The sequence below is a fragment of the Protopterus annectens genome, chromosome 11.part0 (genome assembly GCF_019279795.1).
Source record: "Protopterus annectens isolate FY-2018-M chromosome 11.part0, PAN1.0, whole genome shotgun sequence".
Classification (NCBI taxonomy): Eukaryota; Metazoa; Chordata; order Ceratodontiformes; family Protopteridae; genus Protopterus; species Protopterus annectens.
Genome location: NC_056745.1, coordinates 232,204,794 through 232,218,080, shown reverse-complemented (window position 1 = coordinate 232,218,080; position 13,287 = coordinate 232,204,794). Strand labels below are relative to the sequence as shown.

General features: G+C 41.9%; 1 protein-coding gene across 1 annotated transcript in view; it reads right to left on the bottom strand.

Annotated features, from left to right (window-relative positions):
• Positions 1-13,287, bottom strand: part of EEA1 (early endosome antigen 1) — a 1,728,461-nt gene that overhangs the window by 564,762 nt on the left and 1,150,412 nt on the right. The window contains exon 18 of the mRNA XM_044087190.1: positions 742-897. Within this exon, the coding sequence (XP_043943125.1) occupies positions 742-897 (156 nt within the window). The remainder of the gene's footprint in view (positions 1-741; positions 898-13,287) is intronic.

The following is a 13,287-nucleotide window of genomic DNA, read 5'->3' as shown; positions in this document are numbered from 1 at the left end:
TATGGATCTAGTTAAAGCCTCGCACACAATCCCACATGGAAAGATGGCAAAGAATCCACTGAACGCAGACCCAGACAAAACAGTCAATTAGAAGAAGAGCTCATCATACAGAAGAAAACAAATGCATCTAACACAAAGTTTAAGCATGCCATAGGGTACAGTACATGGCTATCATGTCTATGAGGTCTAGGGCAGACACATGCCGAACAAAAGATCCTTGTTGCATTCAAATCTAATGTAATTTGTATAATGTAGAAGGAAATGAAAAAAACATGAACAACAGTGGTCAGCCCTAAGTAAAACGTACTCTGCTCCAAATACTTTTCAAGGCTAACAGTATAAACGTACATAAATTAAACTGTTCTAGAATATATATCGCTGTGCCATATACTTCAACAACTTTGCAAAAAAAAAAATCTGGACAAAGCTAAAAATAATATGTGGGTGACAAAGGCCCAAAATCAAGGACAGCTTTTAATTATTACTCTAATTCACTTAAAAATTAATAGAACAACAGGATTTGCATCACAATGCATTCTCTAAACAATAAGTTTATAACTCTAATTTCTGCCTTTACCAAGTGACAGTAATCCTCAGTGATTTGACAGAAAATCAAGTTTTATGACAAACAGGGAAAAATATGAGACAAAATTAGGGACATTCTGCAAAATTCTGGACAGCTGAGAGGTATGTTTTCTACTGAGTGAGAACGACTAATTTTCGAAGTAACATAATACTAACCTTAACTTCTCCTTTAAGTTTTTCAATGCTTTGTTCTGCTAGCAACTGTTTCTCTTTGTATTCTTTCAGAAGTGCTTCTAACTGAATACACTGCTCCACTTTTTCATTCAGCTTTAAAGTGTTTTGGTCCAGCAGAGTCTGCGTTTTGTTCAGCTCCTAAAAAATATAAATATATACTTCAAAAATAAAGCATCATATGGCAGAACTTAAAATAGTAGTTATGTACTTCCATGTCACTGGATCATTTTATTCACATCCATCTGATACAACTAATGGGTCCTCAAGCCACTTCTCATATCTGAGCCAGTAAAACTTTTGCTCCAGCCTCAAACCCCTTAAAGGATTACTTCCCATGATGTGTTTGTGTGGTGTACCTGAGAGGTCAGATTTGTGTCAGTTAGAAAAAGGATTCATGACAGTGCATGACAAAAAAGGAAATATCTTTCAGGTCTTATAAGGTGACAACTCAGTAGAAGGGAAAGGTGGGTGAGTTATCAAATCGGACAGACACAAGTGAAAGGATCCAGCATTACAGTAAGTACATAACTACAGTAAGTCTACTGATTCCATCTATCTAATCTGACTTATAGGTCAGAATCCCAAGCTACAAGCTATCCAGGTGGCATCATGACAGGAGGCCCTTGAGGAAAATGCTGCCAAAGGAAGCCCTAGACCTAAGATATAGCATCTAATTTGTAGTGCTATGCAAAAGCATGCAGCGTAGATCACGTTGCCACTGAACAAATCTCATCAATTGAGGATTTCTAAGGAAGGCAATTGAAATAGCAACAAATCTTGTGGCATGAGCTTTGGGTAAGGCGAATGCAAATTTAGTCTACATGAGAAATACAATCAGAAAGCCGCCTAGACAGTGTGTGACTTTGGATACTTGCGACCCCAGTTTATTGACTACAAAGGAGAAAAAGAGCTGCGAGTCTTTCCTGAAAGATTTGTTCTAGGAGGGAAAAATCTAAGCTTCCTATGCACATCCAGAGTGTGCAACATATATTGACCTTTACTTGAGTGACTTGGAAAAGACAAGTAACTGAATCAACTGATTTATATTTGCCTCAGAAGCCACTTTGAGAAGAAAAGAGGGATTGGTACTGAAGTGAAACTCTGTTCTTATGAAATAACAAATAAGGCATGGAAGAAGATAGTGCCTGTAATTCAAATACTCTTACAGCATAAACAGCCACAAGAAAAAAGGTTTTCCAGGAAATAAACCTGAATGGTGCGGAGGATAACTGTTCAAATGGAGGCTTCATTAAGGCTTTCAGCATGAAACAGAGCATATGGAAGGACTGGTTTCCAAATTAGGGGGTCACAATAGGAAGACCACTTTGATAAGGGCTTTGCAAAGTTTACGAGAAGCCAGAGATTGAGCTTCCTGACCAACACGAAAGTTGGAAATGGCTGCCAACTGCAGTTTAATTGTAGAGAAGCTGACACCAGAGTTGAACATGCTAGCCAAAAAGGGCAAAATATTTGGAACTGGAGAAGGGAAAGGGCCAGTGACTTATGAAGATGCCTAGATCAACAAAACGTTTCCACTTCCAGTGACAAAGTTGTGAGTGGAAGCCTTTTGAGGAGAAAAAACCCAACTTTATTCATTAACATAGTTAGAATTATTGGTCAGCACAGGAAGTTAAGAAACCAAGAGGTTAGTCTGCAGTTGCAGAGCTCTATATGAGAAACAGGATCAAACATCCATGACTTTCCCTAACGTGAGGGCTTAGAAGGGGGAAATAAAATTTGCCTAGGCCAGTAAAAAGCTACGAGGATCATGGCAGCTTTGCATTTGATTGTTTTTTGCAAAAATATGGAAATTACAGGCAAAGGAAGATGCACCAAGTAGCCTGGGAGGCCATTGCTCGAGCACAGCATTTCTCTGGGACTGTCACTCTTTTAGGATCAGCCCAAAGAACTTCCTACATTTGGTACTGGATGGAGAAGCAGATTGCAGTAAGACTGGCTCCAGCAGCTGAAAATCTATTGTGCCACTGTTAGGTTGAGAGATCTTGTTCACGTGTGTGTGCTCTTTCTTTAAAAGTAGGACCAAACAAAGATGATCTATCATTAGGGGTATTTGCAAAAGATGCCTTCATGTTGTCCCTAAAGTCACATAGGCACAGCCAAGCCTGATGTCACTTTGCAACACTTGTTCCTGCAGCTGAAGGTGTTCCATTAGTTGCATCGTGCATGAGACGTATGAAGAAACTGGTAACATTTACCATTGTGTTCAGCAACACTTCCTACTGCTTCCCGGAGTCCAATATAGGCAGTCTTCTCAGAGTGGCAAAGTGCCTGTTGCGCCAAATCCCTCTGAAATCGATTCACGAGAGTGGCATAGTTCAAAACCCTAGGAACAAAGGTGTCTGAAGCATATGTAAACTTCCCTAATCTGTCCATAGCCGTGGACTACTTACTGGGTGGAAGGACTCATGGGTAAACTATTTTTTGTAGCCACTGCCACAATAATGGAATCAAGTAACTGAACCTTAGCTCAGTGCAGTTTATCCTTGGGGAGGTCTAAGAATTTTGTACAGTTTTTGAGAGTCAGATTCACAGGTCAGGACCCTGCCATGATCTCCTAATTGCCAAATCAATCAGATTGCCTACTGAGGGGGTGGACAACCCAAGAACTAGAGAGTGCTGAGTCACAGGCCTCCAAAAGAACCTCCTGTTCCTGAGAGCGTCGGCCCATGGGTCAGGATCCCTTCCTCCCGGACTTGGGGGGGGGGGGTGTCTTGATTTTCCAAGTCAGTGGCTGAAGTGACCAACTGAGATGGAGATTCATTATGACTCCTCTAATATGTCTTCTTTCTTGGTATGTCGGGGTAGGGGTATGGCCCAACTCCTCAGTGAACTCCTGTTGTTTAGCAGTGGTTTTGAGGCCCGACCCTTGGCTCTGAATCCATGGATGCATGCTGGGTCTGAGACAGAGAACAGAGGGAGTCATGGAATGGAGCAGACCTCACAGAATTCTGACTGCCTAACCTCGATAGAGTTGAAATACCCCCATAACTTGGAAAGCAGTACCAACCTCAGCCAGATTATAGAGCAACCTGCCTCAGTTACTGGATCATTTCCTCCCAGGGGAGAAATGGGCAGAACCAAGGGTATTCCACAGAGGAAAAGGTGGAAGGCTTGGAATAGGGGTTCAGCTTCTATGCTACAAAGCCTAAGATCTCAGCCAGTGAAAAGGGTGCTATGCGAGACAACTCTGATGAAGGTGCTGAAGACAAGGCTTTGAAAGGGCAGTCCTGAGAAACTCTGCTCCACAAGACTTGGGAGTCAAGCTTGTTGGATCAGATGCCTCAATTGTCAAGCCACAGATGATTTTCTGCACAGAATAAACAGAATTGTTCTCCATAGCCACTGATGCTGAAAACACACACTGGGAAATGCGCTAATGCATGGGATGCTGGGCCAGCCCTATCCACTTTTCGAATGGGACGGGAAGAACACTATTCTCTATCTGTGTCTTAAACACCTGCATCATGCAATCCAGATCTGCTTTGGACGTGCTTCGATAAGACAAAGCATCAGAGTAGAGCGGTTGAAGGAGGTCAAGAAGGAATTCAGGACAACTCCCTCTGTAAGGGGGTCCTGCTGAACAGGCTCTTTGGAGATTTGTTGGGGATAATGGTTGGCTCCAGCAAATGTGGAGTCAAAGCTGAAGAGTGTGGCAGAGATGATGCTGAGGCTGACTCAGTCCTCTAGAATTTCTGAGAGAAAGATGGTGCTGAATCTTCATGTCTTCTTTTCTGAGATTCTACCTTTGTACATTTATGCCTATCACCATGTTTTTTCATTGACTGTGATTTTCTTGGGCTTCTCTACCTCTGGATCCCAGTAACAACCCTTTTGTTACTAGTTTATTTTCCCTATCAGAAAGTGTTCTGGGCCTGAAGGCCTTGCAAATAAGGCAATTTGCTGAAGGATGCTCCACTTTCACGGACACCAGACAACTAAAAGTTGTTTTGCGGTGGGATTTTCTGACTGTAATTTTGGCATTTCTTAAAACTCTTTCCGTTCTCCATAATATTACACTTACACACACACACACCAGAACTTTGTTCATCAACATCAACTAGGGTAAAAGCCAAACTACCTAAATAGCCAGATATTCAAAGAAAAACAGTATACATATAAACAGTATATCTAACAAACTGGTTTTATACACACACACACACACACACACACACACATATATATATATATATATATATATATATATATATATATATATATATATATATGTTGTTGTATCTTTCGGCTTTTCCTGGTTGGGGGTCGCCACAGCAGAACTCCGGTCCGCTAATGATTGGCAGTAGATTTTTGAGTACCGAGTTGCCAGCCCTGACGTTCAACCTTCAATGAAGGTACGCCCATTCACGCATGTCTCCACACAGAAGACGCTTTTAGCTGAGAATGGAACAGGTCAACGTCTTATTGTGAGGCGACAATGCTACCGCAGTACCACCACCGCAGTTACAACCATACACACACACAAAATATATTCATGCTTATAAGCACTATGCATAACAACTTTTTTTGAGAAAGATTAACAGTGCCGGCAGCGGGAACTGTGCAATTCACAGGCAGGGAAAGAATTAAAAAAAGAAGGCTTCCCCAAATAATAAAAATCAGGAGCTACAGAAGACTAAGGAGGAGAAGAGCTCACAGGAGATTAGAATTGCAGACATTTGTAAATATATAAATACCAGGAGGAAAGAACAGTTGTGTAAGAACTTACCATAACCTTAGATGTCCTTTTCTTCCATGTTGCAGTATTCAACACAGTAGGGAGTTCAGTGTCTGCAGCACAAGATATCCAGCCAGTATACCAAAGTCTTTGGAGCAGGGGGTACATGTGACATCTCCGGTCAGAGCCATAAACTGACATAGGCCATAAAAGTAATGTCTGCACGTACCCACTTCAGAATGGATTGCCACAAACAGCAGTACCTCTGAACGTGTAAAGAACAGATAAAAATGAAGTGCCTTCAGACTGACAAAGATCAGACTATAGGGTATTTGACCACCTGTGTCTGCTGCTGAGGATAACCAGATGTAGGAGGTAGTTAGTAAGTATGGAAGGTAAGGAAAGTAACCCAACAGGGGGTAGGACGGGAGGGTCTGAATACTTTAACATGGAAGAGAAGGACATCTAAGGTCATGGTAAGTTCTTACACAACTGTTCTATGTCCTTCTATTCTCATTTTGTAGTATTCATCACAGCAGGGTGAGTAGCAAAGCTTTTAGGTATGAACCTGGGAGGAGGAATGTGATCCCTGATCAATAAGGCCTTGTAAGTTAGATCTGGCAAAGCCAGCTCTAGCCCTGGAGGCTAAATCTAGTTTGTAATGCTTAGTAAAAGTATGAATTGAAGCGCAGGTAGCCACTTCTAAGATTGAGACACAGTCTACTCCCCTGAAAAAGGCAGCTGCTCTGGTGGAGTGTGCTTTGACATTGCCAGATAAAATATTTCCATGAGTAGAGTAGCATGTACAAATGGCCTTAAGAGATCCATGAAGAGATGGTCTGTTTGGAGACTGGCTTCCCTAGAGTCCTAGGGTGGAAGGAAATGAACAGTTGTTCAGATTCTCCAATAGGTCTGGATTTGTCTAAATAGTACCTAAGTTGCTTGCGGACGTCTAATGAATGGAGTGTCCTTTCTGAGGAATTTTGAGGTTGGGCGTAGAAAACAGGTAGGTTAATGGTCTGATTGAGTGAGAGCTCATTAACCACCTTATGCATGAAGGAAGGGTTAGGCCTTAGGGAGACTCTGTCTTTATGGAAAGTAAGGTAAGGAAGGATGGCCCTCAGGGCTTGAATTTCTGATACCCTCCTGGTGGATGTGAGGGCCAGTAGTAGAACTGTTTTCCAGGTGCATAGTTTCAAGGATGCTGAGTGTGCTGGCTTGAAAGGTGGCAAAATTAGTTTTTCAAGTACAAAATTTAAGTCCCAAGGTGGAGGTACAGGTTTGTGGGGGGGGGGGTCTGATATGGTGTACTCTTTCACAAAAAGCCTGACCTCCAATCTTGATGCCAAAGGAGGGATCAAAGACAGATAAGCAGAGATGGCAGAAAAATGGACCTTAACTGAAGAATACATTAGTCCTGAATGAAGGAGCTCACACAAGTAAGAAAGGACCATAGGTATAGGAATGTTCAAAGGGTCCTGTTTTTTCTTTTGACACCACCTGGAGAATCTTTTCCATTTTGGCACATTGTTTCTAATGGTACTAGGCTTTCGGGCCTCAAGCAGAACACTGAGTATGTCCTCTGAGTATAGATGTTTGAAGGGGATTAGAACCCTATCACCCATATGGTCAGTTTGAGATTGCTCACCTGAGGGTGCATTAGGGATCCCCTGTCCTGTGCGAGTAGGTCTAATCAGTGGTGTAACCTGTGATGATTGCCCTTGGCTAAAAGGTAGAGAAGGGGAAACCAATGCTGTCTTGGGCAAAACGGGGTCACCAGCAGGATTTTTGGTTTGTACCTCTGAATTTTCAGGAGGACCTTCTGAATTAGTGTGAAGGAAGGCATAGAGATACAGCCCCACCCAAGAAAAAGAGAAAGCGTCCGCCTTCCATGCTTGGGGATGTGGATCTCTTGTGCAAAACAGAGGCATTTGTCTGTTCTGGAAGGAGGAAAACAGATCTGCTTGCAGGATACCCCACCTGTGAATAAGATCTAGGAACATCTCTCTCTGAAGTGTCCATTCATGACAGGGTGCTGAAGTTCTGCTGAGAGAATCTGCCATAACATTCTCTGTGGAAGGGATGTACACTGCTAAGAGGTGAATCTTAAGTGATGATGCTAGGGTCCAGATCTGGGTGGAACAGGCTTGAGGTCAGACACAAATACCACATCGGGTGCCAAACATCGTGATGCTAGAGGATAACCTATATTTTCCTGTTTATGAACTTCGGGGATGGAAATTGCAAAACAGGAAAAAGAATCCAAAGAATCTGAATGATAAAACAGCCAAGAAATATCTAATGAACAACTGGTATCTTTAAAAAATGAGCAACATTTTCTGTAAACGGCATATTAAACCGTATTGTGAATATCAATAATTTAAACATTCAAGCATATGACAACTAAAATTAATACAAGTCTGTCTAATGCCTGCAGCCTCACATCTCACTACATCTACCTAACCACAAACACTTTTTGTAGCTAATAAACACAGAACTTCAAAAGTACATTGTGCCCAAATATGAGTTTTTTACACTTTCTTACATTCTCAGGAGTTTTAAATGATAAAAACTTTTCCCAAATTCCTCACGTGTTCAGTTATCTGCAAGCACCCCTAAAATAAAGCTTTTTTTTTTTTTTTTTTTTTTTTTTTAAGGGCAATCAGCATTGAAATGACACTTACATGCAACAACAGCGAATACTGCCTGACACCTTAAAATACTCTAAGCCCATGAGTTAAATGTAAGAAAAAAAAAACTTTTCCAGAGTGGAAATCAGCAACTTTACAAAAATCTTACATTACAACTCTTTCAAAAACAACAATCCAACGTTTACAAAGCAATAAATTATTTTCAAACACGAGTCGATTAAAGTTACACTTCAAACAAATCGGATTAAGTAAACAAATCAAAACTTTTAATCAGAGAGTCTAATGGATGTCTGCAGCTAGCTAATGGAAAGCCATCTGGATATCTTCTAGATTTTTGTCGGCACTTGGCTATTACTTACCAGAGCAGAGGAATGCTACTGCTGCAGGCGTACTTGCTGCCTCAAACATTAGCACTGTAACCAACTCTTTCAATGAGTACTGCTACTACTCATAGTACTCTCTTGATGTGACTGTTGTAATGTGACGGACATCAAGTCGGATCATCGCATTTGTGGCATGATGTCAGCATTATCGAAAACATTGTAAATAAAGAAAAAAAGAAATCGTGATTTGAAGGGGCCACAGAGGAATTTGTAGTACCCCATTATTTTAGCCTCAAAACCAGGAAATTCCAAGGAATTCTGTATGTTTGAGAGGTATGACTACAAAGTCAGATCAGATGGATCTGTATAACTCAATAATTATTACAGTACAAAACATCTTGAGCACTTCACAGCAACTTGTCACTTTGTATTCTGCTTTAAGTAGATCTTGTTTACAGTGGTTCAGCCTAGAAAATGTTTCACTGTCTAGAGGACAAGTCATGTGCAACTATTGCTTTGATGACACTTTAATGTCCCAATGATCTCATCTATTTTTTTCTATATACTACCTATAGCATTTGGAAAAAAAATGTTGCAGCTTTCTGCAAAATATCCATGAGCAGAGTCTTACCTTCTCTGTTATTACCAGCTATAAGACCCCCTCCATGAATTAGGACACCCACTCTGCCTATTTGGATCTACTCGAGTCTATCAAGATATATCCAAATACTACGGTTTTGGGTGAGTAACTACCCAGCTATTGACTGGGTAAATTACTCATGCTCAAACTCATTTGCCCAAAGGTTCCTTGACTTCGTTAACTTCAATGCCTGGACCAGCTGGTTGACACACCCAAAAGGGGTGCCAACATTCTGGATATGGTGTTCACCAATATGGGGGACCACTGTAGCACCCCCACTGTCAGGTTTTCCCTGGTGAAATCTGACCACAAATCGGTCTCATTTGAAGTAAATATCACACCTACCCCCCCACCACCAGTAGCGCAGTTAAACTAAAAAACTTCTCCAAAGCAGATTATAAACTCTTACAGGATGGTATAAATAGCTTCACTGCACCTACTCTCTCAGATTGAACTGACAATTATGCCAAGCTCTACACCAGTGCTTTACACAAACATCTGTATAACTGCATTGACTTGGCCATACCTGACAGGATGAAAACAAGCTCCTCAAGGAACAGCAAACCTGCCTGGTGGACAACTGCCATTAACAGGCTTTACAATAAGAGGAAGAAATTGCTGTCTAAGAGTAAGAGGGAGTGAGCCCTCCCAAACTAGAAACACTCCCTCCTCAGCTTAAACAAGCAAATGAGGCTTCTTGTGAAGTCCTCCAAAGCAATCTATAAGTCCAAATTAGCTTCCTCAACAAAGGACAATCACAAGGCATTCTATAGTTACATCCGTAACCTATAAGGAAAGACCCAAATTTGTTCAGAAAAAGAAGTTATGACTTACCATAACATTCCATCTGTGCGGTCAATCTTCACTAAATCCTTGTCTGTGAGCTCGGTTCCAAGCCTCGGAATAGACTCGGCCATTTACTTCAGCTCGCTCCTTCCAAAACTCAAACTAGGCACTACCCATAATTTTCCTCCCTAAATTACCTCAGATAGAGTTCGCCTATAATAGTGGCAGACAGATAATAAACAATGCGACTCGAGACTAGATCTGTGTCCCAATTATGAAGCCAGTTTTAGGACGCATTCGGTCCACTAAGAGTCTCAGGCCGGGGGAAGGAGGGGGCAAGTTAAGGATTTAGTGAAGATCGGCAACACAGATGGAATGTTATGGTAAGACAATTTCTTTATCTGATGTTGACAATCTTCACATAACCCTTGCCTGTGGGACAGAGTCTACCTGAATCTTGGGAGGTTTCATGACAGAATATTCCTGAACACTATTGAACCGAGTGATGCACGCCCCCCAGAGACCTGGTCCAGTTTGTAATGAGTAATAAAAGTATGAGGAGATGCCGAAGTAGCTGCTGCACAAATGTCATCTAAAGAAGCTCTAGCATGGAAAACTGAGGAAGCCACTATGGCTCTAGTTGAATGTGCTTTCACAAGAGGTGGTGGTTGGAGACCCTTTGAATAATAAATAAAGATGATACAATCCATAAGCCATTTAGCTTAGGTAACCTTAGAAACGGTGTTATGTAAAGAAAGTAAGGAAAAGGCAAAAAACAGTTGATCAGATTTTCTGATATCCTTTGTTCTGTAAAGGTAAAAACATAATTGCCTGTGAACATCTAATAAGTGTAGACAATACTCCCCCTTTACTGGGGAAATTGGGGAAAGAAACTGCTAGGTGTAAGGTTTGATTGATATTAGATTCTGAATCAACTTTTGGCAAAAAGGAAGGATTAGTCCTGAGGGAAACCCTGTCCTTGTGAAATATTAAATAGGGGGGCTTGCAGGACAAAGTATGAATTTCTGATACTCTTCTGGCCAAAGTAATAGCTAATAAAAATAATGTTTCCCATGTCAGAAATTTTAAGTCACAAGTAGCTGAAGGTTCAAAGGGGGATAAGGTGAGAGATTGTAGGACCAAGGGTAAATCCCAGGAAGCAGTGGGTTCTTTAAACGGAGGTGTTAACATTAAGGTTCCTTTCAAAGAGGCCTTACAAAGTTTATGTGACATAAGTGAAGAACCATCCAAACCAATATGGAAGTGAGATAGATATCGCAGCCAGATGTACTCAAATGGTAGAGGATCAAGAACCAAATTGAAAAGGAACGGCCAGAAAATCCAAAACTTTATCCACAGGAGCTGTGTAAGGGTCAATATCACTGTTAAGAACCCATCTAGCAAAATTTTCCCATTTACTATGGTACACCTTTCTAGCAGAAGGTTTGTGATAGGCCAAAATGATTTGACGGACGTAAGGGAAGAATGCCTGGCAATCACAGGAATTGGAGAAGCCATGCAGTGAGTTTCAGATGTTGGAGATTCGGATAAACCATTCCTTCTGGATGAGATAATAGATCTGCAGCTGGGTCCAGAAACCAAGGTTTTCGAAGTAGGTGAGATCAAATGAAGGGAAACCAAACTTGTCAAGGCCAGAATGGGGCAATGAGGATTACTGCGTTCTTCAACTTCTTGGCTTTCTTTAGAAACTGAGATATCCGATGAATAGGGGGAAAGGCGTACAGGAGACCAGGGGGCCAAATCCTGGAGAACAACATCTCTGGGTGACTCTCCTGGTGGGGAGGATCAAGGCAAAGGAACTCCTGCACTTGTTGTTCAGAGGTGACAAACAGATCACAGAAAGGATGGCTCCAGTGGCGGAAAATCTTTTCCATCACTACTGGATTGAGAGACCACTCGTGAGGCATCAGAATAGTTCTGCTCAACTTCTCTGCTATCACGTTGGAGCTCCCCAGAATATGAGTTGCCATGATAAAATGGTTGGAAGAAATCACTCACTGCCAAACTCTGGGGGGCTTTTTGACAAAGTGGATAAGATTTGGTTCCTCCTTGTTTGTTGATGTACCAGACTACCGACATGTCCGTTTGAATTGCCACTGTTCCCAGGGGAAGGGCATCATGAAATGCTTGCAACGCTAAGAGCACCACCCTCATCTCTAGAACACTGACGTGTAAATTGGCTCCAATTGGGACCAAGTGCCATAGACTGTCATTCCCAGATAATGCCCCCCTCAGCCTATCTGGGAAGCATCTGTGGTCACTACGGCTTGGGGATGTGGAAGGAGGAAAGGACGGCCTAAAAGGATGTCATTGGAATGGAGCCACCAAGACAGATCTTGTTTGCAGCGAATGGAGATCAAGATGTGATGTGACATTGGCTGATTAAATAACCATTGGGAGGCCAGAAGCCACTGAAGAATCCACATGTGATATATGGCTAAGGGAACTAGAGTAACAGAGGCTACCCTCGAGCCTAGTGCCTGTAAGATAAGTCTGGCTGGAGCACTTCTGTTCTGAATAATGTGGTTTACTTGTGATCTTCTCATATGGATCCTATCTACTGGGAGTGAAGCAATTCCCATAACGGTGTTTAACAGAGCTCTGATAAATTCCAGCTGTTGTGCAGGTTGCAGATTTGACTTTGTGTAATTTATTGTAATGCCTAACAAAGTGCAAAGATGTAGGGTATAATCCCTTGCCCTTATGAGTTGATACCTGGTAGTAGTGGTAAGGAGCCAGTCGTCGAGATAAGGAAAAACTCGAAATCCCAGCAGTATGAGATGAGCTACTATCACTGCCATGCATTTGGTAAACATCCTGGGGGCAGTGGTGACACCAACGGGCAGTGCTCTAAACTGAAAGTGACTGGCTCCTTACCAGAAGCGCAGGAACTTTCTGCAGCATTTGTCCATTTTTGTATGGTAATACGCATTCTGAAGATCTATAGAGCACATCCAATTTTCTTTTTCAAAGAAAGGAAGTATTGACTGTACAGAGACCATCCCGAATTTGGTTTGCTGAACTAACTTGTTGAACTGGCTGAGATCAAAGATGGGTTTCCAGTCCCCTGTTTTTTGGGCACTAAAAAAATCTTGAGTAAAAACCAGATCCTCTCTGGTCTGGTGGGACTTCTCAGATGACACTTTTTTCCAGCAGTTTTTGAATTTCTTTGACTGCTGCTTCCCTGTGACTGGGTGGAATGCCCAGGAGTCTTTTTTGTGTTTTTGGATTCATCGAAAGGGTAATTATGTAGCCTCTGGAAATGATCCCCTGCACCCATTTGTCCAATGTCATTTGTAGCCCGGCGGACTGGTGCAGGGATAATTGTTCCCAGACTGTCTTCCAGAGGAAGGCAATTGGGCCTCCATTCAGGCGCACTGGTAGGAGTTAACAGAGAAGGAATCTCTGAATCCC